We start from the raw sequence: 21,802 nt of genomic DNA, 5'->3' as shown, positions 1-21,802 counted from the left end.
GACAACAGTGCCTACGCAAAGAAAAGCTCAATCTTTGCACAAACATGGGGCGCCTTATCTTTGCAGATGGCAAGCTGTACACAGGTCTCCAAGGAAACCTACACTTAAATAAAGAACTTGTTTACCAAATTACTATTGGTGTAATTAGATATTTTTGGCATTTAGGTCATTTTTGATTGGTTAACAACAAGTTCATTGAGTAGTGAAAAACTGGATGAATTGAATAAACTAACTTGGTGCTATGATGAAATGTACGAATCTGGAGTCAAAATGACTCCAGTCGGTAATTTGAGGGTTAAGCCCCGGGTTTGGATTAAACAGCAGCGTCATCAGGTCATGCGCAGATGTGGATGGAAAACCTCCCAGTAATCCTTCTCTGTCCTAGCAGTGACTGAGCTTCCTGGGATAACCACACACATATCCCAGGAGGGGCTACTGCAGGCTGCGGGTGGCAAAACCAGGCCCTAAACATCACCTTTGGGTGGACATGGAAATACTATGCATGTGCACAGACACATTGACAGCCTTTATTCAGTGTATATAAAAAGTCTACACACCCCTGTTAAAATGCCAGGTTCTTGTGATGTAAAAGAATGAGACAAAGATAAATCATGTCAGAACTTTTTTCACCTTTAATGTGACCTATAACATGAACAATTCAAGTGAAAAACAAACTGAAATCTTTGAGGGGGAAAAATAAAATACTCACAATAACCTGGTTGCACCCTTAAACTAATACTTTTTGATTTTATTACAGCACTCAGTCTTTTTGAGTAGGAGTCTATTAGCATGGCACATCTTGATGTGGCAATATTTGCCCACTCTTCTTTGCAAAAGCTCTCCAAATCTGTCAGATTTGCACAGCCCTCTTCAGATCACCCCACAGATGTTCAATTGGATTCGGGTCTGGGCTCTAGCTGGACCATTCCAAAACATTAAGCTTCTTTTATGGATTTGGATGTGTGCTTTGGATCGTTGTCGTGCTGAAAGGTGAACTTCCTCTTCATCTTCAGCTTTCTAACGGACGCCTGAAGGTTTTGTGCCAAAATTACCTTGTATTTGGAACTGTTCATAATTCCCTCCACCCTGACTAAGACCCCGGTTCCAGCTGAAGAAAACCAGCCCCAAAGCATGATGCTGCCACCACCATGCTTCACTGTGGGTATGGTCTTCTTTGGGTGATCTGCAGTGTTGTTTTTGCGCCAAACATACCTTTTGAAATTATGGCCAAAAAGTTCAATCTTGGTTTCATCAGACCATAACACATTTTTCCACATGCTTTTGGGGGACTTGATGTTTGTTTTTGTCGGGCTTAGATGTGTTTCTTTGTATGAAAAGGCTTCCGTCTTGCCACCATAGCCCATTCATATGAAGAATACAGGAGATTGTTGTCACATGTAGCACACATCCAGTACTTGCCAGAAATTCCTGCAGTTCCTTTAATGTAGCTGTAGTCCTCCTGGAAGCCTCCCTAACCAGTTTTCTTCTCATCTTTTCATACATTTTGGAGGGACGTCCAGTTCTTGGGAATGTTTCTGTTGTTCCATATTTTCTGTCTGACTGTCTTCACTGTGTTCCATGGTACATCTAATTCTTTGGAAATTATTGAATTGTTCACATAATAGGTCACATTAAAAGTGGAAAAAGTTCTGACATGATTTATCTTTGTCTCATTCTATTACATCACAAAAACCTGGCATTTTAACAGGGACGAGTAGACTTTTTATATCCACTGTATATAGGACTAGTAGGACTACGTTAACCACTGTATTGGCCCATTAGGGGACATTAGGCCCACCTGTGAATTCTTGGTGAATGTCCAAAGACATACAAGGTATGTGTCATGTGGGGCCTTGTGTTGAGCCCCCCGGATGACAATGCTTGGGTGCGTTCAGTCGGTATTCACATTTGTTATGCCGCAACAATAAGAGCTTTCAGTCAGAACTATCTGATGGGAATCGGCATAGATGGGTGTTTCTGAAGGACTGCGCACACACTGAGCCGAGCAAAGTAGCATGGTCACCATTTGATTATATAATTAATCGCCCGCTTGGCCAATCCGATCTGGATGAAGTTGGTTGCACTGATTTGCGTTGTGATTAATTACCTAATCTTATTGAGGACTTTTCTTTTGCTTCAACTATGGATAACATGGAGAGATTTAACAAAGATGAAGAAAGAGATGAAGATATTTTACCACATTCTACTGTACGTATCAATCTACTATCTTGTCAGGCGGAGCTGGATGCTTGGTTCAGAATGAATATGCATTATGTTTGAAAGGTATTAGATCTGTGCGGTGGATCGTATGCATGAAATCGGATGTAGGCCTTTTTTTTTATTCACATGTCATGATAACATTTTATTAATTTCTCACTGTGAATCACTCTAATTTAATTATATACGTGACAAAAGACAATACCAGCTAAATTGCCACAACGTTACATTTCATAAAAAAGGAAACATTTAGAAAAAAACAACAACCACACACCTCAGCATTTAGCATACTATCAAACATGCATTCTGCTATATTCTTCCAAATAAGGCAAAGCACCTCTCAATTTAAATGTGGCTTTTTAATGTGAATATTTGAATGATCACGTCACTAAATGTGTCACAGACAGTGCACGTGATCAAACTCCTCTTCTACTGCTCCCTGTGAATTCCTGCTATCTCCCAGGTCATTGGAGGAACACTTCCAGTCCTTTATCTATTGTGTAGACAAATATGGTGTCTGTCCACCCTAAACTCAACTGACACTGACAGGAAATTGCTTCACATTTATGTAGTCTGTGTTCATTGGTAATACGTAGGTTGTATCTTTGCAATCATTTCCCTGTTTTATTAGTGCTGATGTAATCCGAGTGGGTTTGGTTTTGATGAATAGTGAAGATTTAAAACTGGACGGTGACAGTTTGTATGTCAAGTCTACTGTCTGAATTAGAAAAGCATCAGCAATGACTGATTACTGGGGTCTAGCAGGTGTGCTTATTGTGCTATTGCCCTGACTCTCTTTGTCTCTTATACACTCTGTAACACAACACAACCCCACCCACACGAACAAGCTTATTTCTCTGTCCATCTGTTGCTCCAGTATTCTTTCGTCATGTGTAAAGTGTGAGGACAACCCAAGTCATGTTCGAAAGAAATTACTGAGAAAGACACAGACTTCCCTCGGCGACTAGATCTGGTGTTTGCCGACCCGTCCAGAGCTCATGTGCAGCTGCCGGGAGGGGTGGATAAAGGCTTTGTGTTTCAGAGCACACGTCAGAAGGTGTGTTTGAGACTTGCCTTCACAGGATTATCCCCGTTTCATGAAATCGATGCACTTCTCACAATTTTACTTCCTTTGGATTTGTTGTGTACAACCTGACTAAAATACTCACAGAAGGCGTTGTTAATTTTTTATGTGTCGATCAAACTACACGATTTATTTGTGGTGGGCATACCGTCAACACAAAAGGAGCTCTAAGCCGCGTTTTACTGACAGCAGTAGGGGATTAAATGTTTGTGCCAGCAAGCAAATCGTCTTAAGAAAGACCAGGGTAGGTAGGTGTAAGTAAACAGAGAACCGCAAAACACTGCAGTCTGCAGTGGAGGTAGGCATGCAAAGTATTTCTCAGCAAAATGAGCCCTGAGACAAGCTTCGGCAGTCCTCTGAGGAAATGCCCTCCAGGGATGAGTGGACGCTTGAGTGACACAGGCCTAACCCAAACGGGAGGGTAATTCAGGGTAACCTAATCCCTTCTCTCAGTATGAACCATCCCCACCGCAACGTGATGAACGTGCCGGTTTGTTTCCTCTTTACTACAGTTAAAAAAAAAAAAAAGTCTATGACCAGTTCTCTCTTTTCCTTTTTGTCCTCTGCCTCCTCATTTCCTCCCCCGCAACATATTCTCGTAAAAGGAGTGTGTGTGTTGCAGGCAGCCACCCTTTTCGCTGGCTTCTGCCCAGGAGGCCCCAGCTCCATCAGTTTAGCCAATCAGAGTGCTGGTGGTGGGCAGGGCTTAACACCAGTCACCATCCCAGCCCCCTGCTGCCTGCCTCTCATGCAAGCTCAACTTACTCCATGTAGTCTGACTTCCTGGGCCTATGAAGGGAGTGTGGTGATGTGCAGTGTTTGTGGGAGCCATATCCATACACAACTATTCTACTTCAGCTTAGCCTGTTTCAAAAGTGTGAGCTTCTTGTTTTTAAAACCTCCTCGTCGGTGAGAGGGGACCATAGGAATTTATAGTTTTTCGAGCACACCGTTTCTTTCCCCACATCGGTGGACAGGATGATAGCAGCACAGCTTCTGGCCTACTACTTCACTGAGTTGAAGGATGACAAGGTCAAAAAGGTGAGTCTCCGCTGTAGAGAAATTGCTACCACCTGCCCCCCAAAAATAGGACAGCTTTAAGGCACAGAGCTCCGGGGCCACGTGACAACAGGTGATACAATCTGAAGCCCTGGGCTTATCGACCGCCTTGAAACCAGTTTGAGACATCTGCTCCCTCACTGGCTAGAGTCGTCTCTCTATCTCGTGATAGCAGGGAGCTGCGTTTCTAGAGCTAGACGGGGCATCCTGACGGCACGACTGCGTTGTCCTTGAAACCAGGATGTAGATGTCTGTGTGCCGGGCTGAGCAGTGCGCCCTGGATTTTTCCGCGTCTGTTGTGATTGTGTTTAGGGTGTGTTGAGCTCTCGTCCTGTTAGGGGCCAGGTCAGGAGATAAATGCCTTCTGTGAGCAGAGAGTCGGATTTCAGCCTCCGAATGACATCGACCTAACTCTACTTCCTGGAGGGCCTTGCAGTGATAATTGCAGTCTCAGATTGTTTTTAGAGACAAGAATGCAACGTTGGGAACGTATAGTTCAAAACTGCCCCGTAAATGTTTTCCTCGCAGCAGAACTGGCCTGGCAAGGGTTTATATCAAGCCAACAAGGCTTTGGAAATGAACAGAAAGGATAGAGCTAGCCCTGCTGTGGATTTTAGTAAATTCACTGCAGCTGAAACGTTTATAAAAATGAACAAGTTTAGGTTTATCATCTAGCAAGTGAGTGCTGTGTGTGAGTGTTTCAGTAACAGGCCGTAAACAGTTGACCTAGAAATTCCTTTCAGATTCATTCTCACCTCTAAATGTGTTGGTTTTTGTAATATACTCAGGTAGCTTTCCTGTAAACTCTGCTGGAAAGAGTAAATATATTTTACTGAGGTAACCATGAAAACGCATCTAAGATATTCAGCAAAAAAATTTTTTCTAGAATAGTCAAGCAGGAATAGCCAAGCAGGAATTGAGTAGTGTGGTTAGCCTCGTGTATCCTGTAAAACACGTGAAACATGATACGTCCTTAATTTGTGCCAAACCCTGTCTTAGTAGCATCCAAAAATATTTACACCGTGTACAATACAATAATCAGGCCGCCACATTCACATGGAATATCACATAGACACAATTATTTTGTGCATTTGTGCCCAGTCATGTAAATTATTCATGTGTCAGATGATTAGGCCTACGTGGCCCGCACAGAGGGACGTGTTGATACCACACTCAAACATTGTCAGGAAGCCGGAAATGCAATAATGACTGGAAACCATGCTGTCTGTCCACGGTGACCAGTGATAATTACGTTTACACGTCCCCCATGCTTTATTAGCAGTGTGCTTTGCGTGGAAGTAAAAAGAAAGAGAGGAATGTCTGAAAGCTTTGTTTCGCAGCCTCAAGGCCTTCACCCACTTGCTAAAGAAACACACCCATATTGCAACAGTGTTGAGAACACAATGACAAGAAGGACATTTTCACAACCTTCAGCATTGCTTTCTCCTCAGAGTTGAGTGTGTCTACACAGCTGTGTTTGTCCTCTGTCAAAGTATATAGACAAAGAAGAAGACCCAGTAATTATTGAGGCCAGAAATAATACTTCACGTTTTTGTTAAAAGGTAGCAAATCTCATCAGCTTAATCACATGTATAAAACAAAAAAAGGTGTGCGTTATATGACCTCTGGAACAGGAAGTTCCACAACAAGGATGACTACAATTTACACACGGTGTGTGTTTCTTAATTTTTATAGCAGACAGATTATACAGTATGACAGTCCTTGTGACCAGCTTTTTGTTACCTGCATTTAAATCATAAAGTTTAACCAGCTAGTGCTAACCAAATACTTTTATAACTCACATGTGTTTCTTCAATATATACCTTTGTTTTGATCTTATCTTAAACCTGTGCTGTCTAGGTCTTCACTGGGATATCTCGGCTCAATAGACTCCTCTTTGAATTCACTAGCTTTTCCTTCATTCCCATAGATGAATGTGTAAACGCATTAGAGAACAACTCACTCTCCCAATACACTCAGAGACTGGGTGGCCTTCATCAGAGAGACTGGGCCCAGTTTGTCAAAGGAAAACGTTCATTACTCATAGATTTGTAATTGGCTGTGTTCTTTGAGAGCCATTGTAATTATCAGTGTCCACTGTGTTCCACATTAAGCAGTACTTTTCTACGAACAATAAAACATTTATGATGGATAAGGGCATTTTTTATTGATAATTTCTTAAACCTTGAACATATATGTATAAATGTTAGTAAGCTATTCAGAAAGTGTATTTGCTCAATTTATAAACATTGTTATAGCTAATTAATGATTAGTAAGATCCATTATGAGGTGTTTTGATCATTTTATTTTCAGCCATTATAAATGTATTCATTAACCAGATATAAATGATTCCTCTTGCAATAAAAACCATTTAAAATGGGTTGATAAAATCATGTATAATAAGTACAAGTTCACATTTTGCCAGCTATTTGTAATCAACGGTTTTAACCATGTGGAATATTTCCTAGACCTTTCCTTGGTATTACAGAATTACTTAATGCTCCACAAACACTTGATAGTGACCTGAATCACACCTCACTTATCAACAGTAATACAATAAAGACACATAACAGAATGTAGAAGCAAGTATTTATATTTTATTTAACATGTCCGAATTTAGCACTCATGCAAACACCTAAATCCTGTCTGAACAGTAATCCGTTTATTTTTTGGGACACTGTGGCCCACAACACCATTCATAGTATTTTGTGCCCGATTTTACTGAAGGCACACCAAAACAAATCCTAGTTCTTCTTCATGTTTCTGTTAAATGAATTCATTCCTGGATATATCTAAATACAATTCAGGATTTTAGGAAGTAAATGGCCATTAACAAGGGTGTTTGTGTGACATGTTTTCTTTCAGATTGATAAGTACCTGTACGCCATGCGTTTCTCAGACGAGACGTTGTTGGACATCATGAATCGCTTCAAGATAGAACTGGTAAATGGGCTGGGCCGGGACACAAACCCAACAGCAACTGTCAAGATGTTGCCCACCTTTGTCAGGTCCATTCCTGATGGATCAGGTGAGGATGGATGCTCTGAGGAAGACGAGTTGTGGTTCTTTCTTTAAAAGCCCTGAAACTTGTTCTTTCTTTCTTTAAAAGCCACGTTCTTACTGTTCCTTTATTCCAACCCTCTAATCAGGGACTGATGTATTCCTGGGAAACCAGGTAGGTAGCATTAAGTATCAGGTACCACAGAGAAGAAGAAGGATTTTGACCTTGTAGTGTACAGGTTAAATACTCCTGTTCTATGAGATACAACACATTACAAATGTATGCAGTTACCCATTTAGGTCTGAGGCAGAAACCAGTTAGTTGGGGCAATGTTTACATTTTTTCCACACATTGGCTAGTGTTACAGTCACAATATAAATGAAAGGCTCCAATTTTCAGCAGTCTGCTCTAGATTTCATTATTCCAAAAGGAAAGTACACAAATCTTTAGTTATTCGTATCATCTTTAAGGACAGGCCCATATAGGTTGGCAGCTCAATGACACAACAATCTGAAATGTTGTGAATTGTATGTTACAGCTAGTGTCATAGGGCCATCCTGATCTGGCAAATGCGTTTTCTGTTTCGCACATGTGAGCACACTCAAATACCTTGTTAGAATGTCATAACATTTTGTGTCTACAGTAACAGCAGAAGATTGACCATTTAATTTTTTGACCACCTATCATGATCTTAGGTTGAACATTGACCAGTGGAGCATCTAGGTGGTTCATCAATGTTTCTATTGACTGTTGAACGAACTGCTGCTGTTTAACTGGCAGTGGGCCAGCTGATTCACTAAGCTGCCATGTTATCACAGTGGAATCTGCCTTTGCTGCAGCATGTGAGCATTCTTTGTTCGTGCCCTCCAGAGCCCCATCAAAAGCCAATGGTTACGTCACAGATTACACATAATCCAACCTCCAGATTTTCACGGTTAGTCAGTATTCGATTCCACCATCTGTGGATGAATGTCAGTGGAAGCTGTGCAATAGGGTGGAATTGGAGATTGTGTCAACCCATTCAAAGGTCCAATATCCACAATTTTGGTATATTGTGTAAAAATGTATCATTAAATACAATTATTCTTTATTTTACTGAATAAATATCTGGCATGATTATATTTGTTTGCGCACGTTCCAATGGTTGACCTTTCATTTTAGGCAAAATGCTAATTCCACAAGACACATCTACTTACCAGAAATCACTTTGGAGTAAAGTAGTGAATCTTAAGAACTTGTATATGGATTAGGCCACTTAGAATGTCCTGTTGCCAGAAACAAAATGTTACAATACATGATACAATACAAAAGAGAAACTGGGGAGCCAATGAACAACCTTTTTAATTCCCAGTCGAGTGGGCAGGAGCTTTTGCCAAAACAACATCCTCCTGCCGAGGAGTAGCAATTATCCCAGACATCACAATCATTGCACAACTCAAGACCCATAACCCACATACCTCCTCCTGTTTCAGTGGAACTGTAGCTTCTGCTCACAGTGGCTCGTGTTTGTTTCAGAAAAGGGGGACTTCATAGCTCTGGATCTAGGAGGATCAGCCTTCCGCATCCTGCGAGTGAAGGTGTCCGATGAGAAGAAGCAGACAGTTCAGATGGAGAGCCAGGTCTATGACACCCCTGAGGACATCATCCATGGCAGTGGCACTCAGGTACCTTTTAAACCTATACCATTGAAAACAAACCTGTACCATGGACCATAGTCATATACCATGGATTATAAACATTTACCATGGATTATAAACATATACCATGAACTATAAGCATATACAATGGACTATAAACATATATCATGGACTATAAGCATATAACATGGACTACAAACATATATCATGGACTATAAACATATACCATGGATTGTAAACATATACAATGGACTATAAACACATACCTTGGATTATAAACATATACCATGGACCATAAACATATGTCATGGACTATAAACATATACCATGGATTATATTCATATACCATGGATTATAAACACATACCATGGACAATAAACATATACCATAGATTATAAACATATACCACAGACTATGAACATATACCATGGATTATAAACATATACCATAGATTATAAACATATACCACAGACTATAAACTTATACCATGGATTATAAACATATACCATGGATTATAAACACATACCATGGACTATAAACATATACCATGGTTTATAAACATATACCATGGATTATAAACATATACCATGGATTATAAACACATACCATGGTTTATAAACATATACCATGGATTATAAACATATACCATGGATTATAAACACATACCATGGACTATAAACATATACCATGGTTTATAAACATATACCATGGACTACAAAATGTATACCATGAACTATGAAAACACCATGCACTACAAAGGTATACCAAACTTGGGACTATAAATGCCTAAAGATTTAGTGGTACCTTTTAAACTAATACCACTGATTTAACCTACTGTTACAAAACCAATGTGTGCACTGGAATCCATAGATTAATTAACTATCCTTAACTTAACATTTTCCTTTCAGCTGTTTGACCATGTTGCAGAGTGCCTGGGTGACTTCATTGAAAAGCAGAATATTAAGGACAAGAAGCTTCCAGTTGGCTTCACCTTCTCATTTCCCTGTGCACAAACCAAACTGAATGAGGTGAGAAAACGAACAAGCCAATAGTACAATACATCTGGAAAAGATTGGCCCCCGACATTGAAGGCTGAACATTCTACAGTTCACTCTTCTTCAGTCCAACTGCCTGTTTTTGTCTGTTGCAGAGTTATTTGCTCAATTGGACTAAGCGCTTTAAAGCCAGTGGAGTGGAGGGGATGGACGTGGTGGCGCTTCTGAACAAGGCCATCAAAAAACGTGGGGTGCGCATTTCTGATTATAAGGACACCTACCCGAAGCCATTACGAAGAGGTTCATCCATAAGCAGTAACTAATAGAAATCTGTTGCACCCTGGTTGTGTGTTTTGTGCCAACGTGCTTTGCAGGACTATGAAGCAGACATCATGGCAGTGGTTAACGACACAGTAGGAACCATGATGACCTGCGGCTTTGACGACCAGCGCTGTGAAGTGGGAATAATCATAGGTATGACCTCAAACCAGACCGCTGTATTGTTGTTCAGTGTTGGGTTTGATTTTATTGGACCCCACATTTCTTGACTGACTGGACTTATTCAGGACTCTGTCTGACTTCTCACATGCTGTCCTTTGGTGTCTCCTCAGGCACTGGTACTAACGCCTGTTACATGGAGGAGATGAGACACATCGACCTGGTGGAGGGAGACGAGGGCAGGATGTGTATCAACACTGAGTGGGGGGCCTTCGGGGACGATGGGATGCTGGAGGACATTCGCACAGAGTTTGACAGAGAAATTGACAGGGGCTCTCTTAACCCAGGAAAGCAGCTGTACGTGCCACAGTATTACACCTCCCTGAATGACTTGACGATATTTAATAATCCCTCCCCGTTTATAACCTGCAGTGGTTATCCTATTAGTTACCTTTTGCCTCAGTTTCATGATGTGTTTTGTATATTTTGCTCTTCAGGTTTGAGAAGATGGTCAGCGGAATGTACATGGGCGAACTTGTGCGACTTATCCTGGTCAAGATGGCCAAAGAGGGGTTCTTGTTTGAGGGTCGGATAACCCCTGAACTTCTTACCAAAGGGACATTTGAAACCAAACATGTTTCTGCCATTGAAAAGTGAGTGTCCATCAGTTTTCCCTTTCTTCAGGATCCAGACAAAATGTCTAATTGGCGCGCTGAGTTCCAGTTTGAGACGGCACAAATGCTGCAAACCTTTGTAATGTTATTTGCCGTCACTTTCCAGAAGTAAAGATGGTCTCACCAAAGCCAAGGAGATCCTGGCTCGTCTAGGAGTGGAACCATCCACCGACGACTGCATCGCCGTGCAGCACGTATGCAACATAGTCTCCCACAGATCGGCCAACCTCATCGCTGCCACTCTGGGCGGCATCCTCTCCAGGATTAAGGACAACAAAGGGAACCCTCGCCTTCGTACCACCGTGGGCATCGATGGCTCACTTTACAAGATGCACCCACAGTGAGTGACCCATACAGGAACAGCATCTCCTGGTCATCATGCATACTATACCAGCTATTTGTCACGTTATGATTATTTTTATGAATATCATTTTAGTGCTTGTTTTCCCCTCCTGTTCCCCTTCCATAATTTCCACATGTTCAATCCAAGTCAATTTGCATAGCCCATCTGTCTTAACAGCCACGTTTCAGCTGGCAGCACTCACATGCTCGTGGTCAGAAGAATCGGAGGTCACGATTGTTTTCTGACTGTGAATGTCCCTCCCCCATGTGTTCAGATATTCCAGGCGTCTCCACAAAACAGTCCGCCGCCTAGTTCCTGAATCAGATGTCCGCTTCCTGCTCTCAGAGAGCGGGAGCTCCAAGGGTGCCGCCATGGTGACCGCCGTGGCCTATCGGCTGGCCGACCAGCGTCGTCAGATCACCGAGACCCTGGCGGAATTCAATCTGAACAATGATCAGCTGCTGGAAGTGAAGAAGAGGATGAAGACAGAGATCCAGAATGGCCTGGGGAGGAAGACTCATGACAGCGCCACCGTGAAGATGTGGCCAACATATGTACGCAGTACACCAGATGGATCAGGTATGAAGATTTCAGCTGGGGCTTTTCTCTGCCAGGCTCTGATTCTACCAATTGACCACAATGGCTTAGGTCGGTGACATAACTCTTCCGATATTCCCAAATATTTTGGAACTACTAAATATTTGATTCCCCCTGCTGTATCCAAATAAACAGGTTGAAAAATCCTTATCACTCAGTATTAAGATTTGGCTTTGGTTATTACAGATCACACTGTATAGCTCACTAGTCTCTTGTCAAAACTGGCCTTGTTGAAAGATTCTAATCACTCGTTGGCTTATTTCCAAGTGGTCACATGACATTGTGTATTTGATTGGCTTAGAGCCCCTTAGCTGTGGTTGTGATGAAGGTCAAAGTGTTAGGCCAAGGCACACACAATTATTGGGCCGCACTCTGAGATTTTCATGAAAGTGAAAATGAACTTGCTACTGAGAGCTTCAACTCAGATAACGCCCTTTTGTCTTAGTCCAAATTTAAAAGGGCAATGAACTCATAGCAACACTTACAATGTATAGCTGTGAGGTTCGTCATAAGCAAGCATTAATTAACCCTTCATTATGTCCACTAAAGTCTTATCATGTTGTGCTAATCATTTGAATATACTTTTAAAACATATTTTGTTCTGTTTTCCAGAAAATGGTGATTTCTTGGCTCTGGATTTAGGAGGGACAAACTTTAGAGTGTTGTTGGTAAAGATCCGCAGTGGCAAGCGGAGGACAGTAGAGATGCATAACAAGATTTATGCCATCCCTTTGGAGGTGATGCAGGGGACCGGAGAGGAGGTGAGTTATAATGGACTGGTACCGTTGAAGTTCACCAGTGAACTATCAAAATCAAGACATGTAGTGGCATTTCCTGGTACTTCAGGTTTATTTTCATCTTGCAAGTAAAAAATGAAATGCTTTCTTTTTTAATAAGAAGGTTCCAGTGTAAAAAAAGTCAATAGAAAGCATTGCGGAGTAAGTTGAAATCAATTGCGGTGTTAATATTAAGCTATTGTCCCTGAACAAAGAAACAATGTCAATTTACTTCATGAATAATGTTTAAATAAGGTATTATAAGTAGCCTATTAAATGCTTTGCAACTCTAGGACGTTTTTCCTGAGTGTGGAGCTAACTACAGTATCTCATTATATACATGCAATATTTTTGAAAAACAGGACACACACATATCAAACTCTCTCTAACAGCCACCCTTTGCCACCCACCTGTGTAACTTCTGAAATTGTTCTTGTGTTTGGCATTCTCAATATCTCTCAGCTCTTCGACCACATTGTCCACTGTATATCTGACTTTCTGGATTACATGGGGATGAAGAACACTCGCCTGCCACTAGGCTTCACCTTCTCTTTTCCCTGCAGACAGACGAGCCTGGACGAGGTAAGCTCACCGCTGCCCGTACAGTAATCGACCACGTATCAAATGTTTTTTATATTATACATATTGCACACAAACCTCTCATTAGTCCAAAGATCAATGCTGTAATTTCACCCCAAAACTGGATCTCCATTTGTTATTTTGCCAACAATTTTAGTCTTATAAGACATGTCCTACCATAACATGTTTTGAAAAGATAGCAGTTCTAACTTTGTTTCTTTAGTTTGACACCTCTACATCTTCAATCTAATTTTTTTTGTGTGACGTGGCACATGTGCTTAAGTTTGTGTGTATGTGTGTGTGTGTGTGTACGTCATTAGTAGAACATCTTTCTGTCTTTGTTAAGGGCATCCTGGTAACCTGGACCAAAGGTTTCAAAGCCACAGACTGTGAAGGGGAGGATGTGGTGTCTCTTCTCAGAGAGGGGATTAAAAGGAGAGAGGTAAGGGAAGAGATGGTATGACCCCATATTCAGGGACACTGACTCAAATTACCACTGGACAAAAGCAGGGTAAAAACGATTGTCTCTAAGTATATAAAAAGCCTGAGCAATCAAATGCGCGATAACTAGGTGAGATAACTATTTCATGAGCTTCTACAGACAACCAAAAATCACTGGAGGCTGCTCGATTTGTTTGTTTTTGCCATGACCGAGCAGGTTGTGTTACAATCACTGTGAGTTACATTCAAGCTATTGAGTTCACACCAGTTTCTCGTTGCCTAATGCACATTTCTGTACACGTTCCTATTCTTCAGGAGTTTGACTTGGACGTGGTGGCCGTGGTCAATGACACAGTGGGGACCATGATGACCTGTGCACATGAAGAGCCCACCTGTGAGGTTGGCCTGATTGCAGGTTGGTCACCTATGACATATTTTTTAAAAATGTGTCAATGATATACATTGGAACATTCACTCAGGAATATTTACTCAGGAACATTCAGTCAGGAACATTCACTCAGGAACATTCAGTCCGGAACACTCAGTCAGGAACATTCACTCAGGAACACTCACTCAGGAACATTCAATCAGGAACATTCACTCAGGAACATTCACTCAGGAACATTCAGTCAGGAACATTCTCTCAGGAACACTCACTCAGGAACATTCACTCAGGAACACTCACTCAGGAACACTCACTCAGGAACATTCACTCAGGAACATTCAGTCAGGAACATTCACTCAGGAACATTCACTCAGGAACATTCAGTCAGGAACACTCACTCAGGAACATTCAGTGTTGTCTTGGTGAGTGGCTACACTGTAGAATCAGTCTTATGTTTTAGGCAAATGTCCTGCTGAAATGTAAATTGCTCTTGTCTGTGCAATTTATTTGTATTTTAGTCCCATTTTATTTTCCATCCTACACCAAATGTACATAAAGTGTTTTATTCTCTGCCTCTCAGACCTTGGGAACATTCAGCTTCATATTTAATATTTTGAATAGTTTATACAACATAAATTATATAAGGCAATATATGGATTTCTAGAAAAAGTGAAATAACTTGCAAAAGTAACAGTGAAAAACAAAACATATTTATTACTATATTCCAACGGTAAAATTGATGAACACTATTATTTCCGGTTTCAGGAACTGGCAGCAATGCCTGTTACATGGAGGAGATGAGGAACGTTGAGACGGTGGAGGGAGACGAGGGCAGGATGTGTGTCAACATGGAGTGGGGGGCATTTGGGGACAACGGGTGCCTGGACGACATCAGGACAGAATTTGACAGATTTGTGGATGAGTTTTCACTCAACCCTGGCAAGCAAAGGTGACTTGGCCGTCCTTCTCTGCTAAGAAAAACTAATAATTGAATAATCAGAGATCTAGGAATCCATAAATGACTCTTTTTTCATCTCAGGTACGAGAAGATGTGCAGCGGTATGTATCTAGGGGAGATTGTGCGAAACATCCTGATCACGTTGACGAAGCGGGGCTTCCTCTTCAGAGGGCAGATATCAGAGACTCTGAAGACCAGAGGCATTTTCGAAACTAAGTTCCTCTCCCAGATTGAAAGGTTGGCGCCCGTAATAAATTTGCTATTAAAATTATTTATGTTCGTGCTGTCCCTGGCTACCGTTTTTGTGCCACGTTGTCAACAAAATGTCTTCATGTTGCCCACAGCGACAGATTGGCACTGCTTCAGGTGAGGTCCATCCTGCAGCACCTGGGTCTGGACAGCACGTGTGACGACAGCATCATCGTCAAGGAGGTGTGTGGCGTCGTGTCTCGCCGGGCGGCTCAGCTCTGTGGGGCCGGAATGGCCGCTGTCGTCGACAAAATCCGGGAGAACCGCGGGCTGAACCAAATGAACATCACCGTGGGGGTGGACGGAACACTCTACAAACTGCATCCACAGTGAGTAATAATGCTGGGATTGTAATTGGTCGAAATGAAATGTACCTCAGGTTGACAATGAGAAAGAGCAATGTTGAGTATGGGCCTGCACTGACTGTGTAGTTTATTGCACTTTTATCATAGTACACATTCCTCCTCTAGTCTCCGTTCTCTTTGATCAAGCCCTATATTTGAATAGCTTCAGTGATTTACATTTTCAGCAGTTTCATGAACAAAGTCGAGTGTTTGAGGGAACCTTCTTACCGTGTTCTGTCCCGTCACAGCTTTTCGAGGATCATGCACCAGACAGTGAAAGAGCTGGCCCCTAAGTGCAACGTCAATTTCCTTCTGTCTGAGGACGGGAGTGGAAAGGGGGCCGCCCTCATCACTGCCGTGGGCTGCCGCTTGCGTGCAGAAGAGCAGAAGAAGAGCTGAGTCTGTTTGGCCTTCCCGTTTCCCCTCGTCTCCTCGCCCTCTCCTCATGGCAGCGTTCCATTCTAGCCACAACACTGCTGCACAGGATTCGGTGACACCTCATTTCAAATGGTTTATAATAAACCATTTATAAGGCATTTACCGTTTATGAATCACTATCCTGAACATTTGTACACATTAGCAATCTGGTTATGTACAAATGTGTATATACTCCCATAAAATCCTGTGTGGTATGCATATTCTTTGAGTAGGTACAGCTGGAATTTCTAAACAATGTTATGCCCATCTTTCTGTGATAAGTATTTATTTATTTCGGTTTTTTTTGGAGGATAAATAGTGCTAACTTTAGGTTAGGGGCAACAAATATGCATTGCTTTTTATTCATAAATAGTTTCTGAATGCGTGAGTAATGATTAATACATGGTGAACACACACATTATTAATGCCTTATCAATGTTTTGGTACAGAACCTTAAAATGAAGTGTTACCGTCCTCCCCACGTGCTTCCGAAACAACCCACAGTTACCCTCTGTTTGGCAGATGTCAAGGGGCCTGAGGACGGTGCATTTGTGCTTCTAATCATCTTAATCACACACCTGCAATTAACCAGCCTTTGGTTTTTTTCTCTTTTGTTGAATCTTATTTGTGATTTTAACACTGCTTTAGGCATTTTGCTCTATGTATAGTAGAGAACAAAGGGAAATATCTCTGCTTTGAATGTCTTACACCTGTGCCCAGGTGCAGCATAAATATGAATGTTATTTATTTATAATTTCTGTGTTGGATGATGTGTTGACATAATGAGTGCGAGGGAAGGATTATTGCGAGGTTTCTCCCTTGAAGAAATTGGTTTTATTTTGAACGTTTTATTCTAGAGTATTTTCAAAATGTAAAACGCTTGAAAGAATGTCTAGGGTTGCTATGAATGGACCATTGTTCCATGACCTCTGAGTATGTTTCCATTACTCATGGGCAGAATGCATAAAAGCTTGTTCAAAGGTCAGTGCAGCTAAATTTTGGCAGTCTTTGTGAAACCTCTCAGGTTGATTGACAGGCTACATAAAAGTAAAAAGTAAACGTGGAAACCATGCTTTAGCATAATCACTCCTGCTGAAAAAAGATATCTAAAGCAGCTGTATCCATAACAAGCTTTTATTTAATAAGATAACTTGAATTCCAACAGTGCACAATGTACAAAACAAAATATAGAAAGATGTGAGTATGGTACATTTCTATAAAGCAGTTAAAGATTTGAGTTTTACTATAAGAATAACTATAGCTCTGAGATCATTTGATGAATGCATGCCTTACTTGGTGTCTGATGTCTAGAAAACATGTATTTTTTACAACCATAGAGGTGCACAAAAACTGGTCCAAATTATACATTTTGATTTAAAAGAATATATATTTTAATGTGCAACCAAATATTCAAAAGTCATCATTAAAAAACTATGGAAAATACCATTGCACTACTTTTTGAGTAAAGGTGAACTGTCCTTTTAAGCTTATTTTCGTAAAATGTTCCAGTGATTGTAAAAGTATATTTATAATATGAAATAAACAGTTAAGCTGCTGAACAAGGATGCTACAAAAGAAATTCATTATTTTGTGATACATTCAATATGTCTGCAGTCACATAAATCTACATATGTTTGTAATTTTGCTATATTTAGTTATGCAAAATAACATTATGAAAAGTGTGTTTCATGAGAAAATAACTGAAGTTTGAGGATATTGCTTAGTGTATTTTATTTTTGAGCACAATTCACAACATCAGAGATACAAAAAAGGATATACACAGTGCAATATTGAACATTCAGATATAGTTGACACAGATTACATCCTCTGTATTTAATGCACATGCTTTGTTTGGCTGTTTTCATGATGTAAACAGTTGTTAAGTTGGTGGTATTTTCTATGGCTTCAGAGATATTTTTCTATGGCTCCCCAATGCTATTTTAGTGTACTGCTAAGCACTCACAACATTTTTTAAACACATTCTTTTAACATGAGTGGTTAAAAAACGATCTGTCTTGGGTACTGCAGCTAACACATTCAATTGACATAAAATCTGCCAGGTCAATTAATTAAAATCCCCAAAATAACTCAGGTTGCAGACTCAACTTCTGTAGTAATTGATTTTGTTTCTGTAGAATGTAGAAATGCAGTATATTGTAGTGTCCAGTGACAAGTCTCTGGACGTACTGTAGTTATGTCCAGAGTTGAGTTAGGGATATTCTTTGGAAAATCCCACTCCATTCCTATAAATCATACTGCACCGTCATTCGCTGTAAAATCTCTTCATGTACCTGTCAACAAAGTATGTGTGAGTGTGTTTGTGTGTGTGTGAGTGTGTGTTTTTGTGTGTGCGTGTGTGTCCGTGTGTGTGCGTGTGTTTGTGTGTGTGTGTGTTTGCGTGGGCGTGTGTTTGTGTGTGTGTGTGTTTGTGTGTGTGTGTCTGTGTGTGTGTGTGTGTGTGTGGGGTGGGGTTCATTTATCAAAGTGTCTCTTGTCAGTTAATATTTCTGAGAATATTTACATCTGGGATTACTTGAATGATTCACAGTTTGGTCTACAAAGCCAGGAGAACATGACACAATATTTAGCTAAAACAATACAAATAATATTGCCGCTAAAACACTGCAACATATAAGGCTTGGTGCTTATACCATGGGAGTTATCCTTCTCTTCCTGGAACTCCATTACCCAGGAATCATAGTCCTCTGTGAGGTATTTTGTGTGACCTTATAACTGACAGTACACGATCATAACATGAGTTGTTTCCCTTGACTAATTCTAGCAGCTGAACTCATGAGATTGGCCTTGAGGATGTTCTCCTCAGCTTTTCATGAGGTTGACTATGGTGTGGTCGTTATGTTCAGCTGAGTTGGGGCAGGCCATGAAGCTCCTGGTGTTCTCAGTGCGACAGCTGTGAGTCAACCTAAAAGTCTGTGTGTTCTGCAGCTCCATCACGTCCTCCTCCGAAACCTTGATGAAGGGCAACCAGCTGAAAGCATGACGGAACCCTGAGCGGAATCTAGAAGGAGAGAGACGCCAAAGGTAATTGAAAAGCAGCATTAATAAACATGAAGCATTGAATGTTTAACAACTCAATTCTTGCTTTTTTAAGCATGCTAACATGCCCCTATCAAATATATGGTTTTAACTAGTTGAAGTTAGCAGACGTTTGAAATAGCTTTTTAAAGGAAACTGAGCGGCCTATTACTTTTAAGAAATTGTAAAATCTACACAAATTCATTCAAAGTTTAACTCTTTTTATGTATGTTTTCATGAGTTATGATATCATGCTACAGTGACAAGATCGTAGGGATGAACCTCTGACTTTACCTGTGGTTGAGGCAGCAGTAAATGATGGGGTTGTACATGCCGGAGCTCATGGCCAGCCAGAAGATGGCCAGGTACACCTGCTGTATGTACGTCTGCATGTAGATTTCCATGTTGACGCTGCCCAGGATGAAGTAGATGTGGTAAGGTAGCCAGCACAGGGCGAAGTTCATAACGACCACCATCATCATCTTTACCACCTGCACGGAGCATAACACAGGAGCACTCACTAGGACAGTGGAGCACACCCGGTGGCATATGAAACGTCCCACAGCTGGGTTTCAATGCTTTTCCTCAGTACTTCTCAAGCATTTGAAGCTTTTGTCTTTAGCATGCACATGCAGTGATGAGAGCACGGGACATTGTGAATGGCTCCACCAAAAAAATCTTAAAATCTGTTAAATCACGGCTTTGCATTTCTATGAAATAGCTGACCTTGCGCTTTGCCTGGATCTGGTTCCGGTAGTGGCGTGAGGTCTCCCCTGGTATTTCGCTGCCCCACAGTGTCTGGCCAATGAGGCTGTAGGTAATTAACATCACCAGCAGAGGGAGCAAGTAAATCAGTATGATCATGGCTATCTGGTACCTGCGAGACAGACATCAAGACAATGCTCAGCATCAAGTGTTACAGAGATAAAACACGGTATTGGGCGTGGGACATCCCTTTCCAACAGTTACTTTGAAGTGATGAACATGATAATCAAGCATCCATTTCCAACCACGAAAAGAAGACTTTGATCTAGGTTGTTGTTATAGCAACTACATCTAGACAGACAGACATTAGCGAAAAACTGTCTCACGTGAGATGATGTTTTCCACCGTCTTCATCAGGCCAATTGACAAAGCAAAGGGTGCGGGGATGATAATACTGGGTGACAGAATAATAACACTGAGGAAAAGCCAGGCAGAAAGCCACTGTCCATATGAGGCCAATCACAATTTTGGTGGATTTGGAGGACAGCCTTGGTTTCAATGGGTAGATAATGGCCATGTATCTGAGAAACCAAACAAAGCAAGGATCAGAGGCAATGACTGATAAAAAAAATAAAAATAACATTATTCAGAATCTCAGTGTCGTGATGAATGAACAGAAACACACTTCTCATTGATATCCAGCATCATGTTGGTCAAGGGGTTAAAATACTAAGGGAACAGTGTAGGCCTATACAATACATGGAATGCATGTATCATTTAACTCATATATGTTTGATGTCAAAGATAGAATGAAATATATTTTATGTAATTCAACGTTATATGTGCATATAATAGAGAAACTTGTAATTCTAAATGCAGAAAAACATATTGTTGTATCAGGTAAATTATTGTTATTTTATGCAGGTAGATACACTTACCTGTCAACCGCAATAGCTGCCATCGAATAAATACTTGAAAACATTGCTGTGATTGGATAGAAGTTCTGAAACCTACAGTATCCCAAACCGAAGTACCAGTCGTTGTGTATAGCATACACAAAATTAAAGACAGTGTTGAAAGTAGCCATCGAAACGTCTGAGAATGCAAGATTCACTATAAAATAGTTAGTTACTGTCCTCATTCTTTTGTGAGCCAGAATTATCCAAATTACAGTGACATTTCCTGTGACAGACACAATTACTATTAGTGAATAAGCAATTGCCCACAGTGCCACTTGCCAGTCCGGCTGTTCAAAACGATTTACGGTGGTCTCGTTTCCATAATTCAGAAAATATATGGATGTTGAAAGGAGCGGCTCCGAAGTTGTTTCCATCTCTACCTCACAGTTCACAAAATCACATTGGAGTTTTAGACAATGTTGGATAATGAAGCATTCCTTCAGATGTCATCCTCTTGAACATTGTCTTGTCCTTCAACCAAAAAAAAGAATATTTACAAAACCATGAATGTGTTGTCAAGTCAGAGTACGCTGTCTAGCTCTCCTGGTGTTATCTGGTTTTCTGTGTAACGTCGGCTGAAGTAGACTCTCCACAGAACCTCGGGGGCATATTAGCGGCGCGTGCGTAAAGTTGTGCTGCAGTTTTGGAATGTGCGCAACACCATATGTAGGCTAGAAACAAAGTGTATTGTTTTACTTCTCTGCACTCAAACCGAGATAGCGCAGGTGCACCCTTATAAACGCACGTGGTTATGACACACAGCATTCAAACTGAACAGATGCTCAACAACCTGTTGAACAAAATGACGCAAAGTAGGTTGATTATTTGGTTTATGTATTTTATAGATGAATGCATCTGTCTGCAATGAGCTCTCAGTTTCCTTTTAAGTCATAGGGATCAGAGATTTA

General features: G+C 41.0%; 2 protein-coding genes across 3 annotated transcripts; one reads left to right on the top strand and one right to left on the bottom strand.

The window, feature by feature from the left end:
- Positions 1 to 2,127: 2,127 nt before the first annotated feature.
- On the top strand, positions 2,128 to 17,757 carry hk1 (hexokinase 1). 2 transcript variants are annotated; one of them, XM_034292792.1, is made up of 18 exons: positions 2,128 to 2,208; positions 7,226 to 7,388; positions 8,877 to 9,025; positions 9,907 to 10,026; positions 10,149 to 10,244; positions 10,368 to 10,467; positions 10,605 to 10,788; positions 10,929 to 11,084; positions 11,212 to 11,445; positions 11,723 to 12,027; positions 12,658 to 12,806; positions 13,284 to 13,403; positions 13,747 to 13,842; positions 14,157 to 14,256; positions 14,992 to 15,175; positions 15,266 to 15,421; positions 15,529 to 15,762; positions 16,026 to 17,757. In XM_034292792.1, exons 1-18 carry the CDS (start codon positions 2,143 to 2,145, stop codon positions 16,174 to 16,176), a joined length of 2,763 nt encoding a protein of 920 aa, XP_034148683.1. In that variant the 5' UTR covers positions 2,128 to 2,142; the 3' UTR covers positions 16,177 to 17,757. The 2 variants fall into 2 exon arrangements, with proteins under 2 accessions (XP_034148683.1, XP_010887226.1); XM_010888924.3 differs by lacking the exon at positions 2,128 to 2,208 and adding an exon at positions 4,042 to 4,342.
- Positions 17,758 to 18,608: 851 nt separating this feature from the next.
- Positions 18,609 to 21,452, bottom strand: tacr2 (tachykinin receptor 2). Its single transcript, XM_010888920.4, has 5 exons — positions 20,874 to 21,452; positions 20,322 to 20,516; positions 19,957 to 20,107; positions 19,525 to 19,721; positions 18,609 to 19,213 (listed from the first exon to the last, which is right to left on the bottom strand). The coding sequence occupies exons 1-5, from the start codon at positions 21,266 to 21,268 to the stop codon at positions 19,015 to 19,017; spliced, it is 1,137 nt and encodes a 378-aa protein (XP_010887222.1). The 5' UTR covers positions 21,269 to 21,452; the 3' UTR covers positions 18,609 to 19,014.
- Positions 21,453 to 21,802: the final 350 nt, after the last annotated feature.

This window comes from Esox lucius, chromosome 6 (assembly GCF_011004845.1).
Source record: "Esox lucius isolate fEsoLuc1 chromosome 6, fEsoLuc1.pri, whole genome shotgun sequence".
Taxonomy (NCBI): Eukaryota; Metazoa; Chordata; class Actinopteri; order Esociformes; family Esocidae; genus Esox; species Esox lucius.
This window is presented reverse-complemented; position numbering and strand designations above follow the sequence as displayed.

Excerpts from the sequence above, each read along its gene's own strand:
- tacr2 (XM_010888920.4), bottom strand. The coding sequence starts at position 21,268 with ATGGAAACAACTTCGGAGCCGCTCCTTTCAACATCCATATATTTTCTG. Across the intron at positions 19,722-19,956 it reads AGATCCAGGCAAAGCGCAAG|GTGGTAAAGATGATGATGGT; the intron begins GTCAGCTATTTC and ends TGCTCCGTGCAG. Across the intron at positions 19,214-19,524 it reads TACTGCTGCCTCAACCACAG|ATTCCGCTCAGGGTTCCGTC; the intron begins GTAAAGTCAGAG and ends CTCTCCTTCTAG.
- hk1 (XM_034292792.1), top strand. The coding sequence starts at position 2,143 with ATGGATAACATGGAGAGATTTAACAAAGATGAAGAAAGAGATGAAGAT. Across the intron at positions 7,389-8,876 it reads GTCCATTCCTGATGGATCAG|AAAAGGGGGACTTCATAGCT; the intron begins GTGAGGATGGAT and ends TGTTTGTTTCAG. Across the intron at positions 13,843-14,156 it reads AGGGGATTAAAAGGAGAGAG|GAGTTTGACTTGGACGTGGT; the intron begins GTAAGGGAAGAG and ends CCTATTCTTCAG.